Genomic DNA, 26,018 nt, shown 5'->3' on the forward strand with positions numbered 1-26,018 from the left:
AATGGCCGGTCGTATTTGCCATCACCCCATGCAAAACTTTTTAGCAATTTATTTAAACCTAAACTCGTGTGTGACTAGTCTGTTATTTAAAGTTGTAAGTTGTAGCAGTTTGTTGTTGTTGTTGTTGTTGTTGTTGTTGTTGTTTGCTTTGAGTATGTCAGATTGAGATTTAGTAGTGTTCTCGTATGGGATAGTCTTAGCTATTATATTATACAAGTATAGCTAAGGACTGAAGTGCGAATTACTTGAGACCGACGAATTAATTAGTTACCACTAATAAGGCGGCACTTTTAGCATGCAGCAACCTCGCCCGGCCATATTGTCGGTAACTACACACCGTGCCACGATCATCAACAATTAATTCAATTTAAATTAATAAATTTTTAAACAAATTAACAATATTACTTTGTCTACCATTGTTTCAATTTTACGAAAAAAAAAAAAAAATATATATATATATATATATATATATATATATATATATATATATATATTTAATATTTTAAAAATTAATTAATTTTTTTTTTTTTTTGATAATTTTAAAACTAAATTTAAATTAATGAAACTATGGCAGACATTTAATAATATAAAAATTATAAAATAACTAATCGATTATATGTATTTATATATATTAATTAATGTATATATGTATATATAATCAGTGATTATTAATCACAGGTGAATCTCATATGAAGGCAAGCCAAGGCCACGACATGAGACGTGCAAATTAAAAAAGGTAATAATATTAAAAAGCAATTAAAAATTCTCTCCCAAAACCGCTCCAACCACAACCAAGCACAACCACAGGCAAAGTACGGGCCTTTGTCAACGAGACAGTCATCAACCAGTGAATGTGGCGCATTACCGTGATTATTATGTAATTTAAATAAAATAAAATAAAATTATAAACATATATAAGAGAAAACATAGGAGAAAAATATTTTTATTTACTGCATATGTTTTTTTTTTTTTTTTATATGCAGTAAATATTTATTTAAAAAACCAAAAAAAGTTATGGAACTATTAAATTAATTTATAATTAATGATATGTAAATAAGTAATGTGAATATATAATAACAAGTGTTCAATCAATACCAAGTCAATTAAATAAAATAATGCCGTGATTCAATATTAACAGTTGCAGTCAATAAAATGCCAATCGGATATTAATCGGATGATCAACGGGCTCCAGGAAATAATAAGTTTGGTCGAAAAATGTGGAATTAATAAAATATTATTTTAAAAAACTAATATTGCAATCAATGTTTGAGTTTTGGCTTGAGTTAAGTTACATCTTTATCAAGAGCTATTAAATCTGGATTTTATTTTTTTATTTTTATGGAGGAGGATGTCAAGTGGATGTAATTTAATTATCGGATAATTTGGTCGCAATTAAACATTAATTATTGTAAATAACGATTAAAATTAAATATAAATTATTACGTACGAAAAATACCTCATGCTTTACCATTTAATAGAGAGCCCTACACTAGCTACATTGCAATATATATATATATATATATATATATATATATATATATATATATTTATGCAAATATATTTATTGCGTTTTTAAATTACGATAAAATTCAAAAAAGCTAAGTGTAACGAGATCGCAAGTGTCTGCAGCCATCTGGATGATTTTTTTAACAATGCATTCTTTTTTACATTCTCTTTTTTTTTTTTTTTTTTTTGAATTAATTTCCTTTTTTTTTATTTTGTCATTTACGTTTATATTATTAATATTAATAATTAATCTCTCATTCATTAGTATTAAGCGGCTAATTATCTACGACTAAGAAAATTAAAATTCTAATCAATCCCTACGACATAATAAATATTTAAAAAAAAAAAAAAAATTAATTGTTTAGTTTTACATTTTATTTTTTGGGAATTTGAAATTGAAAATTGTCTTTATTATTTTTTTTTTTTTTAGTTTAAAAATTAAACTAATTTAATTTGTGTAATTTTTTTATTTTAATTAATATTTAAACAAGTTTTAATTTTTTTTTAATTTTAAAAATAAATTTTTATGCCCAAAAATCAAACGAGAATTAAACTAAACAATTAAAAAATTTAAATGCAAATATACGTGTTAATTTATTGTATCAATTTTCGTTTTTTTTTTTTTTTTTTCTACTTAAAGTGCAATTATTACACAGAAAAAAAAATTAACTTGAATTAAATAAATAATTTAAAAGAATTTTATTTTCTTAAGTTGAAAAATTCTCAAATTAAGAAATTTTTCTTTTATTAAAGACAAACTCTTCGGAATTATTTTTTTGGTTCAAGAATTTTTTTCTTCTGTGTATTTCATTAACGAAAAATCAAACATGTCTCTCCTGAGTTTGGATTAAAAAGCGAGAGTGAGAGAAAAAAAATGAAAAGAAAAATCATAGTACAGGTAGAAGTAAGAAAAAAGAGATTATGATCTAAAGAGGCGATTGAGGGTCTGGTGCGGAAGTGAGCGCAAGTCGTAGAGTATATTAAACGTCATATATTGTACGTATTTATATATAGAAAAGAAATCAGAGCTCGTGAAAATTGTACAGTAAAAATAACACAATCTCCTTCGGATGAAGAGCTTCTGGGGGTTTGGCAAAGCCTCGGTTAGTTTTTTTATAATTTTTTTCTCCATCAAGAGACTTATCCTTTCTCCAGCAGTATCCGCGGTCTTTCGTTTCAATTTCGAAGTGCTTCTCTTTATTCTGAGTAGTATAGATGCTTTCTTCTTTATCTTCTTTCGCTTTTTATATTTTTTTGCTGCATCTCCCGGGTGCAATAAAGTCACTGCAGTTTTACGTGTCTCCACTCGCGGTCTTACGTCCCCAGAGAAATAGACGGAATGATAGATATGTGTACGGAAAAAAAAATGTGTGTGCAGGTGTGAACTATATCGACCAGCAGTGGGTTACGTTGTAAGAGGGTTAAATAATAATAAAAAATAGAAAAGGCTGAGAGAAAGAGAGAGACATGTGGAGAATGCATTCCGTTAAAGTCCTGAGATGTAACACACGAACACTGACTGACAATGCAGTTGCATGCTTATTTAGAATTCATGTACTCTATTGTATTGTTTAGTTTTTTTTTAAACTGTCCAAGCTTTTTTATTATGAATTAATTCTTGCATGTACGGATTTTTTTTTTTTTTTCTTAGAAAAAATGGTCAGATTTTTATAATTTCATTGATTAATTTTTTTTTTAAATATTTTAATATTAAAATAATAATCACAAAAGAATTTAATTTAGAATTAATAAAAAATCTAAATGAATTTTTAATACGTTTAATATTTAATTAATAAAATAATAAATTTTTTTTTAAATAAAATTGCATGCATTGAATATTATTGTAATTATAAAAATCAATATGTTTGAGATTATTATTTGGCCACTAATTCACAATGCGTTAATCAACATAAACCCACATACTCCACATTGTGTTTATTTGACATACGCCCAGATAGATGAATTCATTTATAAATTAATATTGTCACATATATTCATACTCATAACAAACATTTGTAATTAATGTTCACTAATTGCAAAACACAATGCTGTTAAAATATAAAAAATAATAAATAAAAAATTAAAAATTCCTAAATCTGACGATTTTTTCTTATTAATTATTTCAATAAATGATCCATGCCAAATTTTTGAGCAGGACCTCTTTATTTATCTTTCTTTTTCAATGAGATTGTATCTCAGTTTACAAAATCAATATAAAATATTTTTATTTTTAATTATTATTATCAGGACATTGTTATATTAATCATTCTTTCTTTTTTTTTTTTTTTTTTCATAGTTTCTACACATTTGTATTTTTTGCTAATTCTTATCGTTGAATTCACAAGCATAAAAAGCCATTGGACTTGACGTAAGCTTTGAAGTATAGGTTTTCACTCTTCTCGTGTACCTGAGCACGAAAATTTAAACGCAAATAAACCAAAACGTGATAATGCGCCGTTTTATTTTATCGTTCTCTCTCTTTACTTTAGCTGTACTAGCAATACCGAGTTTTCTGTACGACTCTACGGTTACTGCTAAAAAAAGGTTTATTCTACAACTCATTTATAATCGTATCTTTCGCTTTTTTTTTTTTTTTTTTTTTTTTTTTTTATACCGACATTTACGGATATCTCGTTTAATTTCCTCCTCGCGCTTTTGCCTCAAAAGTCTCTTTATATTTTTTAATGCCTGCAACGCATTTTCCGTTGAGATAATTCTTATAATTTTTTTTTTCTATATTTTCTTTTGTACTAGAGTTTACATTCAGAAGAAATCTTAGCAGAGAATGATTAATCGATTTTTAAAAGTCTTATTTTTTTTTATAACCACTTAAAGGTACTTTTTTATGGCTTGTTTAAAAATTACAATTATAAAAAATGTAAAAATGTATAATATTATTCTATTGGAGTGTAAAATTCTCCTTTACCTAATCCGATATTAAAATATTAATATTAATATTAAACAATGAAAATATCTCACTAGACCTTTACCCTGTTTGCGTTTAGTTTCTTCGGACATTGCCAAAAATCACGGTTAATCCGATTACAATAACACCAATTTGCGTATTCATATTTTAAACACGATAATAAAAAACTACATAAAAAAAATAAAGATAATACGCATTGGAATGTTCGTTATAAGCTCGCTTGACTATGTGGATAAAAAAAACTCGTCACCATTAATAAATGAAAATTAGTTAAGCCTATTAAACGATACACTAAAACCCTGTAATTGTTTTATTTAATTTAAAGCACAGTATTGCTGTCAAATATTAACATTTTGTGTCGTTTTTTTAAGTTAAAAAAATTTATACAGATCTGTCAAGATTAAAAATAATTAATGAAAAATTTTTTTATAATTAAAAAATTTAATTTATCAATTTACTAAATTATTTGCGGCCAAAGTTTAAACTTATTTTATTTTTTAAATTGATAAAATTAATTTAAAAAATACAAAATGTCAATTATAGACAACAATACTTGACTCTTAATTTTTTTAATCTTACATTTAAGGACCAAAACACTCATCAGCCTAACACCGACCAAGTTATCGGGTCATCAGTTAAAAAATAATTGCAATATGAAGTCTAAAGGAATCTGTGACCAGTTGGAGAGTGGAAGTGAAAGAATATTTTTAAAAATAAAATTTTTATCTTATCAAAATATTGACCTAGTACTTAATAAAAAAAAAACTATTGACTAAATTTATTTAAACGTTTTTCTCTGAAAAACGTTTTCTAAAAAGCGATAAAACTATTTAAATAGTTAAAACTGAAGAAGCATTTAAAATTTATTTTGATAAGTTAAGAAAATATTTATATAGATTAATGCCCGAATATTTTTCGGGTAAAACCGTTTCCTGGCAGATCGTTTGTTTTTAAAAATTGTTTATCTAGATTTCTTTAAAATTGTAAGAAAAATGGACCCACCTTAGCTGCAGGGAGGACTGTAGTGGCATTTATTATTTTGATATCGATGACCTTCTACCAGGCCAGTGATAGACCGGGGACACGCGTTCCACATTCAAAAATTAAGACGACAAACCGTCAGATTAATTTTTTTCATCATTAAAAAAATGATAAAAAATTATTTCAATAAAAAAAATATGAAAAAGCCCTTTTAAGAAAATAAAATAAAATAAATGTGACTTCTAAAACTTGTAAAATAAAAATAATAGTAAAAATATCCGACGTTTGTTGTCTTTTTTCATTCTGCATGTCGCAAATGAAAAAATAATTTTTTTCATGCGTTAAAAATTTATCTGTACTTAATATTTATGGCTTGGTCGTGGTATGGCGGCTCGAGGGAGCTATAGTTATCACAAATTGAGAAAGTAACTCGATCTTCACGAGTTTCTTTAATAATCTTTCGATTTTTATACTGTCTGCCGGTATTAGTTATTAGATCGAAACTTAAAACTGTGAATAAAAAAATTTTTTCACTGAAATATGTTTATCTGTTTCTGTCTCTGATTTATAGGTCGTAGCCCTTGGTTTGCACTCATATTAAGAGAAGCCCTGGCAGTTTTCTCGAATCTCCGAATAAAGAGTAAAAAGTGCCTCTTCCGGCACGTCGTGGATGCACCTACCCTCTGGCCATTGGACACAAACTGTAACAAATTATTAGATTTTATATTTTCAGAAAATTCTATCTTAAATTTTGTAATTTTAATATTTTTATTCAATTTATTTAATTTTATTACAATTTATATATTTTTAAAATATTTAATATTAATATTTTATTTTAAAAGTTTATAAATAAAATTAATTCCAATAATTAAGATTAAAAAAAAAAAAAAATTTTGCTTATATTTTTGACAATAAAAATTATAAAAAAAAAAAAAAAAAAAAAAATGAGTTTTTTTAATTAGCTATTAAAAATAATTTTTTAAATTATTTCTAAGGCTTTTAATGTTGAAAAAAAATTAAAACTTATCCAAAAAATTTACTAAGATCAATTAAATTTACGGAATAAAAATATAAAATATTTTTTAATACAAAGGTATGAATGCCATAATTGAGATTTATCAAATATCATGGTGAAAGCAGCTCATAGCTTTGGTCAAAGTGATGGTAGTTGAAGAGAGTTAATTAATAAGGAATTTAATAAAGGTGTTATTACGTTCTGGTATAATTGGTATCGAAGTTAAGCGGCGTGTTATCAGAGCGCCGATTAACCTGTTAAATTGGCCAAAACTATGTTATGCACACATACCGATGGGATTGACGAGGCTTATCTGTGAATACATGACATTTTAGGGGGCTAGAAAGCTATTTTGATTGACTAATCGCCCGGCAACGCCAGTAATGAGATAAGAACTATATAAATTATTATTATTATTATTATTGTTATATCACGAGTCTTGAGCTATTTATTCAAATCTATTTACTTTAATACTGTTTGTCTCAAGACTGATTGTTTTTAAAGGACTCAAAATAAATGGTCCACAGACTCAGGAGTTAGAGCGTCTACAACGAAAAATTAAAAAAAAAAAGCAAGTTAAATTCCCGTAAGAAAATACTGTGAAAGCTTAGGGTGAGTTAAAGCCCGAGAATTAAAGAAATTGATCACGACTTCATTAGTTAGCAAAAAATAGAGAAAAGTTGATTCAGAATTAAGTTTTATCGTTCATTTTTTCTTTGTTCCATTTTATCAACTCAATTCTTTGTTGCCCAGGCTTAATGAAGACACAATAGCTATTAATTAACTTTTTCTTCTTCTTTTTTTTTTGAAAAGTTATAAACTTTTTAGACTTTTAATTGAATAAATCATTCTGTTAGTAAGTTTTTATATTTATAGTGTTGATTCTCTGCAGAGATAAATATTTTTTTATAATAATAATAACTAGCATTAAAGATCTATTAAAAAAAAAAAAAAATTCCATAACAAAATCACCTATTCAAACAGCTCTTTTATTGAAATTTAGTCCGTTAATAGAAATGTCTAACTATTATGATCATGATCAGTTTATATATCAAAAATTCTTAACGAATAGAAACTTAAAACGGTGCGTGTGAATAGAATATTTGCGGGAGGATTGATCAAAGTGTCGCGTGCGAGCAAGCTTTATCATTATATCGTAAAATCCCTGGTAAAATTGATGATAGAAGTAAACAAGAAAGGTAAAAAAAGTAGCAACTCACCAAATGTTTCACTGATACTACAAAAAATAAATAAAAACACAAACATCAGGTCGCTAGGTGTCATTACGTTAAGTGTTAATCGGGAATTGAACGGTAACTGCATAAACCAAAAAAGCAGCACTTAGACGATCATCGAGCTAAGAGCTGGTGGTTGAGATAATGGAAGACATTTTTGTGTTGGCAATGTTTAAGAATAACACTAAGTAAAAAGGTCTACGACAAAAACTAAAAACCCAAGACGAAGAAGATTAAGCAGACTGTGTATCTAGTACATTAATTTTACAGGAATGGAAAAAAAGTCTCCTGCTGGGAAGAAAGCTTAATTCTTGTTCAGAGCTTTGCTCATATAATTATTTATTGCCAAACCTGCAAGCTCAAGTATATTTTCACAATAACAAGGTAATAAAAATTCTAAAATGGATATTTAATAATTGTAAAAATCGTGGGCCGGAAGTAATAAAAAAAAATATATAAACAGATTAATGTTTATAGACTGAGCATCACTTTATGCATTTTTATTGTGTTGTGTTTTTAATATTTTTTAGTCCTATAAAAACTAAAACGCGAGATGGGAAGCTGAAATATAAAATAAAAAAAAATAAAAATGTCGGGGGAAGAGTTTGAAACCTTTTTAAGATTTATTTCGTCGGCGTTTCCGCATGAAGTGGCAAAATTTCAGTGGTTAAGGGGTATTTCACGTTCAACCAAATGGCAAATATAATCTCGGTGGTATACACAAGAAAAATAAAACGTTAAGTACAAAAGTATAAGCAATATATATGTCAGATAGAGAAGACATGTTATTTACGTCCTAGCAAGGCTCATTAATGAACGCTGCTGTTGCATAATTTATTTATATCCCGACGACGGAAAAAGGTGATACGTTGCTTGCTGAAAAATTTATAGAAGGTTACTAATAATCTTTTGCTTCTACTTTTATATTCAGTTTAGAGCCAACTTATACTATGGAACCTCCTTTACTATTTTTTCATTTTCACAACAAGAAATTTATTTCATGTTTGATACATGTGTTTACTCATGTTAAAAAGAGTGTCATTGATTATTATGTTTACAAGCACTAATATTGTACAACACGCTGATTAATTTAAAATTTGAAACTTTATTTTTTTAATATGTTTTTATTAAAATTAAAAATTTTTTTTTAGATAAAATTAGAATTAAATTTTTCGATTGCTAAATTTTTTTATTATATTTTCTTATTATTTATTTAATAATAATTTAACATAAAATTTTAAGCTCTCTAAAGATTTAAAAACTAGTAAATAAATGAAAGAAAAATAAATATGAATTTATTTTCAAGCGTTTCAAGTAAAAATACTGTCTGGAAGGGATATGAAACGTGATGTTACGTTTGACCAACCACCGACCATCACTACTGCCTAACCAAACCATTTCAGTGCACTGTTTGTACAAGATAGTATATGTCTATGTAGTTAAACTTTTTCTTCACCGATGAAATACAACAGAAAACAAAAGAGGCGCCATAAATTTTTCACGACTTGCCCTTTTAATCCCTACGGTACTCTCTTTTATTTATCTTTTTTTTTTCCACGGTAAAATCTTTTGTTTAAAATAAAACTAAAAGAGTACAAACATGAACATCACTTAAGATGTTACTAAGGAAGTTATTGATTTTACATGAATTTTAAATAATTATTTATTCGTTGCCGTCAATAATAAATTACATTTTTTATTTACCGTAAAATAAATGATTTGAAAGTGATAGATTGCTTGATGACCGGTGATGCGATATGATATGAACTTTAAAAATAAACGGAACCGATCGAAAGTTTTGTCTCGAAATCACGTTAGTACTTTTTTTTATTTTTAATGGATTAGATTTTTTTACGGTATCCAATAGATAAAAGATTTGACGCAAGATGGCGATGGATGGATCGTAAACGGCAAGCTCGTGGGTTAACAATGTTCTATAATAAAAAAAGTAGTTAAGCTGCTGACAAACGAGGTGTCGTTCTAATGCGGGAAACTTTATCGCAGGTTACATCGGTATCCCTAGAGTGTTTCCGCAGCCATCCTCTCTATCCTCACTCCCTGGAGGACTTAAAAGCTCTGTTAGGTTTCGAATTTCAAATGGAACGATACGCTTGGAATAATATTATATACAAAAAATTACAGGAGAAAAATTCCTAGTACAAAAATGGATTTTTTTATCATTATAGCTGGGAATTTTTATCTATACTATTTACTCAATAATTGTCGGTAAATTTTTTATTTTATTTAAAAGACTACGCTTGGTTTAAAAAATTTATTTTCTTAAGCAGTTTGTATCTCAAGCTAGCGTAAAATTACTTGACTGTAAAAGTGGCAATAAATGTAACGAGACAACTTTTTTAATGGCAAAGTGCTCTTTAATGTAAAAATAATTTTAACAAAAAAAAATTTTTGCAATTATTGAATTTCTAAATTCAATTGAAAGTGAAAAAAAATAATATTAAAAAAATAAATAATAAAAAAAATATTGTTAAACTCTCGAAGAAAGAGCTAGAACCAACTTGACGATAATTGACGGTAATTACCGAAGAGCATATAGGGCCATTGAAAATAACGAATAACAAATTTGATTGGGATGTGGTTTATAAATAAGTTTAGAGTGCGAGAAGCGACAATAACGATCGCTATGCCGCTGTTGCCAAGCATTTCTCAACGACCTAACTAAACGACAGCTACACTTAACATTATTACATCTTTTTTTATTTCTATTACCATTACTGTCACTATTATTATGTCTCAGTGTCTGTTGAGCCAAATTACTTCGCTAATTATAATCAAATTCATATGATCGCCTTTTTTTTTATCAACCCAACTTTCAACACTCATATCTATCAATTTTCTGACGTAACGAATTTACAAATTCATGCCCAAACCTCGTCTTAACAAATTATTATTACTTCCGCTTTGCTAAATAAAGATATTATAATACCGTCACGCTATTTTACCCACTGATTTAAATTATTTGTAAATCATCATTTTATACGCTAAGATTTTAATTAATTTAATTCCTTAATTACGATTATATGCATTAATTATTTATTTGATTAAAAAAAATTTTTAATTTCTATAAATAATTTTTTGGAGAAATTTTTATTTTTTTATAATAAGTTAACCTGTAATACCCGGTATTGAAGTAAATTAACATAACGTAATTAAAATAATTAAATAATAATGTAATTAACTGTCGCGTTAGTTCAATAATTGGGTGAGTGAGCGGTGAATTAGACGAACAAGTATAGACTTTCCAGAGTGTAGTGCGACTGCCGACTATCCAATTTAGATTGAATTTAAAATTTATATTGTTCATTTAGAATTTCAATTTAATTAAAATTAAAAAAACTTGAATTTTCATTAGCCATTACCGTTATCGGATTTTTGGTAAAAAAATTGAATTTATAGTAACGTTAATACAGATACAAGGCCTGGCTAATTCAAGTTCGATAAAATAATTAGAGTTTGCGCCGCAATTGACAATTGTTTATTTATAAACGGCAAGAATAATTAAGTTAAGTGAGTTAAAAAGTAATTTAACAGATTATTAGTAGATAAATGATATTAACGTCAGGAAAGTTTGTGACAAAAGCGAGAACGTAAGTGGAAGTACAAGATTTAAAGACCTAACCGGGGAAGACGAAACTCTCTTGCTGTGCACCACTACAGCTGGCTTAGTAATCCAGATTGAGTAAGCGTTCAAATGCCGACACAATTAAAAGGAGATTAGGACGGGATTAACGCGATGAACGGCCTCTGTGTGCCTCGGGTTAAATTTTACAAAATGACCTATGCCGTTCCATGAAATTATTATTGATCGAAATTATTAGTGTGAAAATTTACATTATTATTATTATTTTTTTTTTTTTTCTTAATTAAAAATAAATACATTTATAAATTAATTAAATGTAACGCTCAAAAGTTTTGTTGGAAATAATTAAATTTTCTCTAAAATAATCTTCGTTAAAATTAAAAAAATAAATTTTTCATCTAAATAATAGATTAAAATTTTTATAAAAAATAATACGTGATTTGTTCGGATAAAAATTAATTTTTATAACACACTAAAACATTTATGTCAAGAGCACACCTTCGAATAAAGTACGCCACGAACTAATTATCGAACTTGACAAATAAAATTTAATGATTATCGATTGAGGTATAAAAAATGAATATAAACTCATGTTATGGCATTCAATTCAAAATTCGCAAAAGTAATAATAATAATAATAATAATAATAATAATAATAATAATAATAATGAATAATTACCATTTGGCACTGTCGGTGGTTTTTTCGTCTGCACTCTCGCTGTTGCGTTGTTCACCTGTCAAGATTAATACCAAAAAATTTTTATTAATTATTAGTTAAATTTTCTCAAGTACAATTTAAAATTAATATTTTAATTAAAAAGACTCGTACGCGGTTACAGAACAAAAGACACTTGACATATGAGTTAATTGGATTTTTCACTAATTTTTTTTTTTTTTTTTACTTTGCTTTTTCATTTTAATTAAAACCACGTACATGTCCATTAATTAACTACAATAACGTAAAATCATATGTTTTTGTCAGAAATATTTATTGTTAATAAATTTATAAAAAAAATCAATTTTTAATTTTATTTAAAAACATAAAAATTTTACGTTATTTTATTTTTGTTACCTTAAAAATTTAATTTTAATCTTAAAGTATTTTTTATCTCATGTAATGTGATATGAATAATATACGAACAATAATTTAAATACAAAAAATATAAAACATGAGATAAAATGAATATTTCTTAGAATTCGGGTGATAAAATTTGAATCTTTATTCTTTCAGTAAACAATTTAATATTGAATGAATAAATTTTATCACCGGAATTGAAAGAATTTAAATATAATGACGCTAACAAATAATAGTTATGTCTTTACTGCTGATAAGTGTTGAATCAACCACGTGCCTTCAACCTCTAAAGCAATCGAAGGAGATTTTATTATTTTTTCTTTTTATTTTTCCCCATTTGAGAAGCTTTAAACGAATCAAGCATAGCTTGCACAAGTAACGAGTTATGTTCTATTCAACACTCGAAAGAACTACTTTTGTTGAACCACTTGGTAAGTATCAAGACTCAAGAGACGAAGCTCAATTAAGAGTCAAGTAATGGTGGAAGACGAAGGGTTGAAACCAATTCGATTAATAATGTCGCGTTCACGATCGATACCTTTGAGATTGAAGACTGTAGTCGATACTTTACTCGTTTGCTTTTTCCTCTTTTTTTTTTTTTTTTTTATTATTATTTTTATTCCTTATTATCTAATTTTCTCATTCAATATATGCCGTAACTTCTCTCAGAAATTAATTCTATTTTTATTCGTTAAAATAAATTACTTTTTCATTTTAAATATTTTCTCTGTTAATATTCAGGTGATAGAAATTAAAAAAAAAAATTATATGTAAAAGCTAAAAAATAAATAAAACCGATAAAAATTAAATGGAGAATATATTTCCGAGACATCACGTATAAATATTGAATAAAGAAAAAGTAGAATATGACGTAAAAATACATTACAAAATTAATCTAAGTACTTGAAAAAATTAATAAATATTCATATTTTCACTGAGAAATTATTTTGAATATGCAAATTAATTATTTATATATTTTTATTAATCTCAAGATAAAAAAAATATCAGTACGTCATATTCTACGAGTATTCTGATTAAATTCTACCGCAAGACTACTCACTATCCTCAAGTGTCCTCGCACCCTAACGCAAGAGAGTATAAAGAAATATTTAATTTGAGTTTTAATTACTACAGCCGAGACAAATTGGCTACAGGAAACGACCCAAGTGGTTGTGGAATCTCAAACGTTGGCTCGCGAAAATGAAAAGGGTTGTTTCTGTGGGTCAAAAAGATTGTAGGAAAAAAAGAAAAGACCAAGAGAGAATACAAGTGGGCTCTTATTTCTCGAGTAACTACTAACAAACGAGACAGATAGAGGAAAAGGAATTATGAAGGACCACATTGGTTAGATCAAGGTCCTAAAATAAATAATCCTTCATAGAAACTGCTATAGATTTACTTATTCTGTTTGTTTGTTTGTTATTTCTTTGTGGTTCTGGTTTCTAAAGTTTTTATTTCAACTTCTGGTGTATAAGCGGGGTAGTTTACACACACTGATTACCAGATAAATTACTCGCAGAGCTTACCGTAAAAATTTTTTTAATTAACTAAATAGACAACTCTGTTATTTTTAAAAGAATTTTAATTATTTTAATTTAAAATAAACAAGCTATTTGTATAATTATTTTTTAACTTCTTCTTTTACTTTTATTATAAAGTTATTACTCAATATAAATATTTATTTTTACTAAAATAATTTAAATTATTTAAAATTTTTTTAATTATACAAAAATCTGATTCTACAATTGTTCCTTTATGTATTTTTTTTTTTTTTTTTCATTTTTTCTAAAGCCTCACTTCTGTATAATTAAATTTTTTTCTATTAATTTAATTGAATTAAATATTTAAATTTTAGAATTTAAACTTGTAAAAAATACAAAGAAGGAAATAGATTATTAAAAAATTAAAAAAAAATTTTTAACACTTTTTTGTGTTGATTTAATAGAATAAATATTTAACACAAAGTTTTTTGACTGTTTCTAGAGATTTTTCGAGAAAAAAAAAAAAAAATGATTGAATCTCAAAAATTGTTTTTATTGAAACAGAGTTAATTTATAAAACTTTAAAGGTCGGGTATATTTACGTACCCTGAAAAAGTAAACTGATAAACTGAAAGCGGGAAGACAGAGACGAGAAACGTCTCAAAATTCAACGGGATAAGCCATAAGGGTTCAAGTAGTTGACGAGATGTAGATGGGTAGAAATGGGGATCTCGAATCTGCATTAATTTGACTTGCTAAGCCGAAAACTCGAGAGCATGGTAACGTGGATAGGTACAGTGGACTCGGAGGAGGAAAAGGAGACAGAGGGATGATGTGAGTTACGGGGTGTGGTTAAAATCCTGGGAAAATGATGCACGTACGAAGGTACTTAGTGCTACAGAGATTGTCCGAAGGACCCGGTGGAATAGAGAAGGATGCTAGCTAACAGTTGACTCTGCAAATAGAGGGTGTATCCCACAATTTGTTTCGCGCGACCTTAACGTCACTATAGTTACTAGACGGACGACAACTTTAAGCTCACTTTTTTCAATCTGTTTTATTTTATTTATCTTTAAATTTTTTTCGGTCGTATAAAAATTGTCAGGTTGACTTTTTCCGATGCTCGTGACTCTAAATGATTCATAGAGGTACTCGCTCTGAGCTCCTCAGTTTACACGTGACCTGCTCGACAGTAACGATAGGCTTTTACGATTTTACCCTCTACTACAACTAAACCCCTCTCACTTCTTTGCTCGTTTTGCCCAAAGGTCTCCGAGCTTGAGCTTTTTCCCTCTATAATTCAAACGGGAATTGGAGCTTTACCACAATTTACTTGTCAAGAATAATTTATTTACAAATGCTTTTAAACCTCAAAAATTACCAATCAAAAAACATTTTTATTTAATTGCATTTTTTATTTAACCTCATTATATTTTTACGGACTTGGAAGTAAGCATTACTTACAAAATTAAATATTAATAATCGTGTCTTGACATTCTTATTAATTATTTAACGCTGAATTAATGGACTATATATTTTGGAGTTTAATACTTGTGGAACTTTAAAATTAGTTCCAATAAAATAAATTATGATAAATTTTTTTTTTTATAAAAATAATCTCTCAATTAATTGGATTTGTTAAATTTAACATTAAAATTGATTCGAATTTTTTTTCTTAAGTCAAAATAATGAATCTTTTAAAAAATATTAAGTTCAAATTTAATTTTAATGACCAACGAAAATCGCAGACAAAAGAGTTAAAAACGACTGGTTTTAATTACTTGAATTATTCGAGTAATAATAATTACAGCAAGACTTATAATGCTGATAGGTTTTGTTTGCAAAATTGTATCTCGTTGAAAGTTGGTTACCGTGGAAATATCGTACAAAGAACGTTCATTAGTATAATGGTGCAGTGAAATTTTTTTTAGCAATACGCGTGTCGCGTATTTCCCGTCAAAGGTCGCGTGTTTTATTCGACAGTTAAATAAAAGCTTTAATTAAAAAAAAAAAAAAAACCATTTCTGTGTATGTACGGAGTTTATATTCAGCACATAGTATATATACAGAGATGCAATGAGATTTTCATTCCGCCGTTATCGGAAGCTCTATTATCGCGTTCGCTCTCGCTTCCTTCGTACTTTTATTATTTTTAATTTTTTTTATTTCAGGTACGCTCATTTTTTCTAGAGCGACTTGTTCCAAGGGATGAATCTGCAAGCTCCGTGAACCAATAATAACTTAACTTGTTATTGCCGTGCACATACGGGATGAGAAATTTGTGATTCAACCTCAACAATATCCCGGGAAAATGATATTCAACGAGATATTATTAATCTTTATTTTTTTATTTTTTCTCACTGCTTTTTACTTTTAATTATACTTAATCTGATTTACATTAACCTAATGTAAGAGCATAATTACGAAGGAATAATTCTACTTTAAAAATTATCGTTAAAATCACCGTTATCGTTGGACTTTATGAAATCTATTTTTTTTTTTTTTTAGAAAATTTTGCCGGAAAAAAATTTATCGTAAAATAAATATATATATTTTTAATTTGATGGTATATCGAGGGTTGGAATGTCCCACGAACGACAATTAAAAAAATTTATTTTATTATATAATAAACATAATTATAATTGAACTAAATTAATCTAATATTCCAATCATCACGTTTATTTTTGGTTTAAAAACATATTAATAATCCCCCAAACGATTGAATTTCCTTTACAAGTGCCGACATGCGTGTATATAAATAATAAATTATTATGTATGATAAATTGAAGGTCGAGAGCAACTACAGTAGACGTTAAAATCGTAATATTAAATAATTCCCTATTTATTAGTTATTACGGATTGTGATGAAAGGAAAAAATTACAAGGGGATAGAAAATGATTGCATGAGTTGGGGTAAATAAAATAAAATTAGATGATTCGTAATATTTTTCCTTTCCAAAAATTAGAAACAAATAATTATTGAAAATAAAAAATAATAGGGGAAAGGATGATTTAATAAAAAAAAAAAAAAAAACGGAGTTGGAATTACTTGGGTCTAATTTCCTCAATAAAATATTTTTTTATAATCTTTTGTGAGGATACAAAGACCTTTCTCGTGCCCACATGCGTGTTGAATTATCTTATAAATAAAAATAAAATAATAAATAAATACGATAGTTATATAAATAAAAAGAAAATTAAAGTAGAACAAATAATAAATGATTTGATGAGCGAGAGAGAGTTAATTACAACCTTAGATATAGCAAATACAAATCTGACATTTAATATGACTTTTAAGTGTTTTTTCTTTGTGTGTTATACATGTGCGTTTCCCCTCACGTGACGTTAATTGTTGGTAATTTACCTCCAAGCTTAGGTGAGGAATACAGAGGTGGGGATATAAATAAGCTCAAAGTGCAAAAGACATCAGTGAAATAAAATTAATTAACAAAAAAAAAATTTATATTAATGTCATAAAGGTAAACAAAAAAAAAAAAATAATAATGACACTAACTATATAGAGTAGAAAAATACGGTTCGAGTAAATCGAAAGCTGGATTTTAATACCGCGGATAAAATGAAAAAGTTAATTGATTTTAGTAAAAAAGAAAGATAATACACCCTGGAGAATGAATTACGTGAATTACGTGAATCACGTGAGAGAGCGGGCAGTGCGAGTCTAAAATTTACACTGTTATTAAAAAAAAAGATTTACAAAAAAAGAAAACAAATTATTTTGTTCCATCACTTACATCCATTTCAATCATTATCAAAAATTGTTTTTTTTTTTTTTTTTTTTTTTTTTTTTCATTCCTTGACGTGACACTTTATTTCTTACCTTTAAAGGACACTTTGGACGTGGATGTTGAGTTTTTATTCTCAGTGTCCATGTTTGTCCTTAGTTCTCTCATTTATTATTGATATTATTGAAAATAACACATTTTTAACGAGAGAGTGACGACTGATGACTAATTTATTAATAATTGTTTGTGTTTTTGTATTTTTAAGATAAAAAAGCCTCGCTCTCTCGCTCTCTAAGATTTCCATTTTTATTATTTGTTTGTTTGATATATTTTTTTTTAAGTATTCCATCGTGATATTTTAGTGATTGTTTTCTCTTAAAGTCGCTTGCATTATCAACCCCAAGCTCTCTATAAGGGACAACAAGAGGTATTTTTTATAAGTCATGTGGACCAGAGAATTATTTTCATTAATTTTAACGAAAAAAAACCTCCGCCTGAGAATTGAGGTCTTTCTCATGTATATTAATTTTTAACCTTTTTATTACTTATTTTTTTAATATTAACTTTTCCGCATAATATTTCTCTCGTAACTCCCGAGCAATGAGCTCCACGGGTCAGGTCACCTAGGGTTTACACATCTACTACAAATTGCCCAGTACATTTTCATCGACTACTGAAATTGGAATTTTTCTATTCGACCACAGACTGCGTCGAGTTGTCTCGGGAGTTACGAAACAAGAATAATTCACGATCTTGTTGAATTTTTCATGTTGAATAATTTTTAAATTATAGAAATATTGAAAATTGTTTCTTTATCTTTTAGATAAAATAAATATAGAGAGAGTAAACCAGAAAATGGATATATTTAATAATATATAATAATTGTATAAATTTTTGAAAGAATGAATTTATCAAAAAATTATAAAAACCTTTTTTGTAGCTTGTTTTTATTAATAAATCTAAATTTACAATTAAAAAAAAAAAAAAAATCTACTTAAAAATTTTCTGGTTTATTTCTCAAAAGTACAAAATGAAAATTTCATAATTTATATGATCGTAAATATTCTTGTTTAAGTGAAAAATAATGAAACAATTAATATATGTAATAAATACATACAAGCAAGGACGCATGCACGTAAGACCCGTGCAAGCGCCTGTGCTTCAAACCTGTGGAGTATAAAAAAAATAAAGATACAAATAATATTATAAATCATTAAAGTATACATGTAAATATATATTATAATAATTAATTAATTAATGTTTATGTATGTAGAGTAAATATATATAATAAAATAAATTTTTTTTTAATTAAATATATATATATATATATATAATAATTAATGTAAGAAAGTATTTCATGCACACCTCAATCTTTCTGCCCTCAACCACGGTGCCGTGTAGCCTCTCACGTGCCTGGTCCGCATGGGCACTATTCGCGAATGTTACAAAACCGAATCCCTGCATGCAAGGACAGACAAAACAACATGCATTAAACTCAACTTACAGACTCTGCCACGCTCGACGGGCACGGCCCGCCGACATCTCGAGTACGAGAAATCAATCAGATCGTGCCCCCGATCACGATTATTAGCTTTTTATTTTCTTCATATATATCTTCGTATATACAAATTAATAAATGAAAAAATAAATAAATAATAATTTATAAGTATTAGTAAATAAATTTATAATTAATAATTATTAAACATTGTACATTAAGACATTTATCACAGTCGTTGATAATAATTAAAGTTGGTTATTATTTCGTTTACTAAAATTTTAAAAATAAAAATAAAAATAATTAATTTGCCTACTAATCGTAAGATAGCGGACTCTCTTTGTCTCAATTTATTTTATTTGTCTCCACCTAAAGTCTTTTTTCCTCTTTTCTATTCCCGATGACTTCCTTATCCGCTTGTGGACAATGAACGTTTGGAGATAATATAGGATACAAAAGAAAGAGAGGAAGAAAAGGAAAAAAATAGCGTTTGAGGGTTGAGGATTGAGGGAAACTGCCACGGATAATTAAATCGTCGAGCTCAAGACGTGCGATGAAAAGCTTGATCTTTATATAGTACGAGAGTTAAAAGGAGGAAAAGAAAGAAATAAAAATTAAAAAAAAAAAAAATTTAGGCTGGCTTTACTTGCAGTCACTGAGATTTTTATATCCTTTTGTTGACTCTTGATTTAGCGAGGACTTAATCTGTCAGTTCGCAGACGTACTCACTTTTTTAATAAAAAACATTTCATTGTCAATAAAATTTTATATTCAGTTACTTATCTATTTTTTTCTAAGTTACTTTATTAAATTTTAAATTTAGATAAATTTACTCGAGATGCCGGCGTGAAGAGCGAGAGCCTCATACTGCCTTTACATAGATGCACCAAACCACGTGCAACAATTAATTTAAATGGTAATCATTAATAATAAATAAATAAATAGTGTTAAGTGATAATGAGTTTTATGTTAATGTCGTATATTTTTTATTTTTTATTCCAGAAAATTTTTATCTCAATCAAATAAAAAAAAAAAAAAAAAAAAATTTATAACAACACTAATAATAATGGGAAAAATAAAAATCAACTCAGTAAGTCGATAAATCGTCAAAATCGAATGTCGAGGGTGCAAAGTGCTTTTAGCCCTAAACGAATTGGTTAAGGTTTCCTCGCGCCGGCAGCTCGTTTAGTTCGTTAGATAGAGAAAGAGTCCAAAGAGTAAAATTTAAAGATCGACAGAAGAAATTTAATAAAAAAAATTAATACTGAAGTAAACAAACGGATATCAAGATAATAAAGTTTATAGTAGGATCGACGCTTGTTTTGATTCGCGGACATTCAAGAAATAGTGTTATTTTTAATTAAATAAAATAAAATTTTTACATGGTTCTATCTATTTTTTTTTTATTTACGTGACAAAGGAAATTTGTTTAAAAAAAAATGTGTTAAACAACTTTTCTTTGACAAGACTATTAAGCTCTGTACCGAGACTGCTTCAAAGATACAATTTTTTAATTAACTTTACCCCACAAACGGGCGTGTTGTAAAAAATTAACAAAGACCATTTGTTATTATTTTTATGTTTTAATTAATTTAAATTCCTTTTACGTAAAACTATCAGTTTTACTCCAAAAAATATGTAAAATATAAATACAACTAAAAAAAAAAAAAAAGTTTATTCAATTCATTTGATAAAAAAAGATTTAAGAAATAAAAAGCAAAGGTCAATGAGTTTTTTTTTAACTAAAATCTATGTAGCCAAGTCCTTTATTTTTTCTCAGCTTTTTTTTTTTTTTTTTTTTTTCGTTATCAGATGCACACTTACGTCGCTTGACTTTACGACTACGAAGCGTCGATAATTCCTGGGTAGAAAAGGTAAACGAAAAGGTAAATGTGCACAAGGCAACTTGCACGAGATCATTTTCACCGCGTCTTATCCGATCGTTACAATTGCACGCGGTTTTATCACGCACTAGTCAGTAATCGACCTCGTAGGTGATCTTTAGTAATAATTGAGTCACGGTTGAATAAATTTAAACAATGATACCCGAAGTTTTAGCTTTTTTTATCAATCTTATCCATAAAAAAAAAAATTTAGAAAATTATTAATTACGAGATTTATAGAACACGCGAAAAAATAAATTATTATTTTTATTCTTCGTGAAGTTATATTACAAACGTTTAAATAGAGGGGAAAAAAGTCGGGAGACAATTAATTTAATGAGACTAAGAGACTGTAAATTATATTAGTTACCAAAGCTGTAACTATTGTTAATGAAAGAAAGCTTCTATTCACTCTACTTTACGAAATAACTCATGGGAATTCTTTTTTTTTATTTTTTCTCTATACTACCACTGCTAATTTTATTTGACGTGTCAATTTGTTCAAGTACGTAGTGATAATATTTATAATCGTGTAGTTGTCACAATAAATAACAACTTTGAAAATAATTTTTTATATATTTTTAACCAAGTTAAATTAATTAAATTAATATCGTCGGTTATCCGTGAAATCGAACGTGACACGTCCGTTTTGTAAATACGGTGTAACAAATATATAATAATAATATAATTAATAATAATAATAATAATAATAATAATAATAATAACAAGTGACGAGACAAATCGTAGCAACAAAAAAACCAATGGCGTGGATAAACAAAATTATATATGTATATATTTATATATTATATTATATTATGAAAAAAAAAAAAAAAAAAAAAAAAAAAAATTGAATTTGAAGGTGTAATCAAATATTGAGTGGTATGACTGAAGAACATTACATGTATATCGGTTTTGCTTTTCTGAAAATAGTGATATATATATATATATATATATATATATATATATATATATATATATATATATATATATATATATATATATATATATATATATATATAAATGAAAGCCAGCTTTCTATCTAAACACATACGGTGAGTGATTAATAGAGAAAGATTTATATATAAATATATATCTATACAAAAAAAATTTTTTTTTATCAATATTAAAGCTATTATAGATATGTATCTATATATAAAAAAAGATAAATGTCAATTTTAGCCGTTCGTTAACAAGTAAACCCGTATCACCTAAACGTAAACGTGCGTCTACTATTTACATACAATTAAATATATAAAACTCGTAATAATAATAACGTCAATTTATTGGTCAGATGTACGTGTTTATATTATATATGTGAATGTTATGGATTAAATATTAAATAATTTTTTTTTTCTTTCGAAAGATGCAGTAATAAGTGATAATTTCATGCTTGCTCTCGGTCCTCACTGATGTTTGATGCTAATTTTTTTTTTTAGATGGATTTTTATGTTGTAATTAGCAACAATCGCTTTTTTCGATTGTTACTAATTGTATTTTAATTTTTATTAGCATCTCTCGAGTTTGATATTCGTGAGGATTATCGGTCAAATCTGTACTGCACCAGAACTTTTAAAAAATTTACTAGAAAATTTTAATGGGTCGGTAAAAAATATATAAATCATTCCATCAAAGAACTTTCAAGATATTTTATTAAAAATTAATTTATTTAAAAGGTTTAAATTGATGGATTGATTTTAAAATAATTTAAATTAATAAAGGAAATGAGTTAGCGCAAAAAAATAATAAGCTATCGCGTGTAAGGGTTTAAAACAATTATTCAAACAAACTCTTAAAACACAAAAAGTACTCTAAATTGATTTAGCGGTCAACCGTTCAAAGAGCTTTAAGCATTTCTGGGAGTAATTTATTTTAGTGTAAATCGAAAGCCAAGAATAACTGTTGTAATTAAGTAAAATATTTTCAAAAGATAAATTTAAGTAAAATAAATCAAGTTAAATAAATTCATGCAAAATACTCGTGGTAAAATTAAGTAGAATTGATTTTAAAAATTTAATTATCGTAATCTTCAGTTTAGAATTTTTAGAATTAAAAAAAAAAAAAAAAAAAAAAAAATAAGAAAAGTTCTGGTGCAGTAATTTATCAGAATGACTCTTTAGTTAATATAACCAATGGAGAACTAAACATGATATTTATATATGTAATAAAAAAAAAGATGCGGAAGGCTTTCTAGCTAGAAAAAATGCAACAGCTCGTCTAAAAACTACGAGGACTAACACCATTGGTTATTTATGTCGTAAGTAACGCGTAACTGACACGTACACTGCGAAATAAAGTGTCTCCCGTCGGGAATCATTTCGAAAGCACATATCTCTAGTTTAAAAATTTAGATAAATAAAACTGTTCAATAAAACAAGATTTTTAATGCACTGAAATTATTTTTAATTATGTTAATTTGTTGTAATTAAGAGAAAAAAAAAATGACTTTCGAATGACCGACAGGCTTGGATTTGTACGTTTGACTCGTCTTTTTTTAGTAAATTACAAAAGAAATTCCTTGAGTTGCTGTCACTTTAATAATTCAAAAATGCTGCACTTCATTAGGGATGCTACATTCCATTTACATTGACGAAGCTTTCGAGAGTATTATCAGCCTTTAATATTTTTTTTAACGGCTAAAGCACAGTGCCTTTACAAAATTGAAGATACTCTACCCGCCGAGTCTAGCTTGGCGAATTACGAATTTTTAAATAAAAATTTAAATAAAATATTATATATATTTAATACGACGTGTGTATGTCTTTTTTTGACTTTCATGTGAAAATGTACGATATTTGCAGAAGCAGTATGGTGGCTGAAAGTTTTATTAATAATAGCGAGAGAGGATTAACAGATTCGAATAATTATAATATTTTTAATGAATATTCTATCATACTTTATTTCAAAAGCTTCTTATTGGAAATCTGTTTTAATTATACAATAATTGGTAAATAAATACTCATTGGGCTTTGTTTATTGTTAATATATTTAAATTATATTAATTTAAATTATAATTATTTTCAATAAATTTATTTTTATTAATAATGCAAAATATAAAGAATGAAATATTTTCCTTGAATCAAATAATTTTTTTTTTTTTTCAACATAAACAAAAATATTTCCAATATTGAAATATGTGAAATATATTTAGATATATATTAGCATAGAAAAAAAGTTTTCCAAAAAAAGCTTTCACTGAAAAATATTAAAATTTCTAAGAAAGAAAATGTATAAAACATTTTTATCTCAGAAGTAATATATTGTTTTGATTTAAAATAATGTAAAAGTAGCATCCTCTCTCGCTTACTTAACATAAATCAAGAAACACTGGCAACACTCGTTCCAATCGATGTCCAACAAACATCGTTTATTTTGTTGAGGCCGAATAAATTTTCCTTTCTGGTTGCACAATCGATCGATCACAGTTTCTATTCTATTTTCTACTCAGCTCACCCTCATACAAATAAAGATAAACAAATATATTAACACTTTAACCTGTTCTGTGAAAACACATAAGATTTGTCAAAGGAGACTCTATATAACTTGTGTTTCAAGTTATAAATTATCAATGTATTTAAATGAAAACGGCATTACAATTGCGGCCTCGCCTATCCGTGTCATAAATTAAGCTCTTCGCATGATCGGTCAGTTTACCATAAGCTACTATCGTAAAAAAAACTTGTCCTACAGACGTCATGAAAGTACTTCCTCTATTGGTTTTGTTCCCGTGAAGATTCTGCTTAAGATCTTCTATCGTTGATAATTACCTTTAACAACCCCACGCGAGAAAGTTCATGAATTGAGGTCGTGAAAAGGATAATTTAAAACTATTTTGAAAACACTGATTATAGTAGACGACGAATATATTTTAAAGGAAAGTTATCATTGTTAGTTCCGTTTGATTAAGTTGTCTTTACAATCTACATACTGTGAATAATTTTTTATTTAAAATATTTCAATATATTTAATCATTGAATTTATAGTACGAGAGAAAAATAATTTTTTAGAATAAATTTTACTTGATTCAAGAATTTTTTGTCTTTTCAAAATTATTTTTTTGGTTTAAAAAATTTTTTCTTGATTAAAATTAATTTTTTTTCTGTGTATTAAAAACTTGAAGTTTGAATTTTATAAAAATAATTCTAAAAAAAATTACCGATTTTTTTTAAACGATTAAAATGATCGTATGAGTACTAGGATAAGTTTTTTCATTTAATAGAAGAAAAAAACAGTTGTAAAAATAAAAAAAATTAAAAAAAAAAAAAAAGTCCTTGAGCTTTTAAAAAATGATCGCAATAGATAATATCGATGATAAAAAAGTTTGATGAGTATGATCCGGGAATAGAGAGTTTAATTAATCGTAGATGGAGAAAGACCGGGGGTCATCCGGAAACTGTAAGCGGCCCGTTCGCCGCCGGCTGTGCTTTACCACCTTCTTCTTCAGTCCATCGAATCGTATACACCCCAGAGAGACGTGATTGGTAGTTACGACGGCGGATGCGACACGCGAGGCGAACTTCCGGCATGAAACGCCCGCGAGTGAAACGAGGTCCGTACGTGCTGAATTGATGACGATGAGACGAGGTCGAATTCAAACTAACTAACTAACAAACTAACTCACCCAAACGTTCAATTCAAAATAATTCTTACAGTTTCCGTCAAACGATTTTATCACGAGATTGTGCCACTTAAGCTCCGAGTGACCCCGTAGATCACCAGATTGTCGATTCGATACGACAACAGTTAAGTCATAATAGTTCATGTAAACAGTCACTTGATGATAATTTAACTCCAAATAATGATAACATTTATAACAATAACAACCTGGTCACATTCACGACCTACAGGTACACCTACCTACCCGTTCTGAATATGCAAGCTCACCCGGATGCCGCATGTCGTCGAGATGTATTACTGCGGATCTTATAACTCTAACCTCACCATTAATGTCGGCATTGAGTTACCTGTCATCCATATTTTAATTTATTTGCATTCACACTTATTTCTTTTTTAATATGAGACTGAGTAGCTTTTCAAAAGACTTGTTACGAATTTTTTTTTTTTTTTTTAATTCAAACAG

The 26,018-nt window shown here is 27.3% G+C and overlaps 1 protein-coding gene across 16 annotated transcripts in view; it reads right to left on the bottom strand.

Moving 5' to 3' along the window:
- LOC141538467 (RNA binding protein fox-1 homolog 2) overlaps positions 1-26,018 on the bottom strand; it is a 74,472-nt gene that overhangs the window by 15,115 nt on the left and 33,339 nt on the right. For 15 of the 16 annotated variants that reach the window (XR_012481058.1, XR_012481059.1, XM_074259940.1 and 12 more), the window contains exons 6-8: positions 18,929-19,021; positions 11,944-11,998; positions 6,094-6,114 (exon numbers count right to left, since the gene is read on the bottom strand). Coding sequence is in view for 14 of the 16 variants with exons in the window: in XM_074259940.1 (XP_074116041.1) it covers positions 6,094-6,114; positions 11,944-11,998; positions 18,929-19,021 (169 nt within the window). In the remaining 2 variants the exon portion in view is untranslated. The remainder of the gene's footprint in view (positions 1-6,093; positions 6,115-11,943; positions 11,999-18,928; positions 19,022-26,018) is intronic. The other variant, XM_074259944.1, reaches the window with a different exon arrangement.

The sequence above is a fragment of the Cotesia typhae genome, unplaced genomic scaffold (genome assembly GCF_013202065.1).
Source record: "Cotesia typhae breed Kobodo isofemale line unplaced genomic scaffold, CoteBio_Ctyphae contig_22, whole genome shotgun sequence".
Taxonomy (NCBI): domain Eukaryota; kingdom Metazoa; phylum Arthropoda; class Insecta; order Hymenoptera; family Braconidae; genus Cotesia; species Cotesia typhae.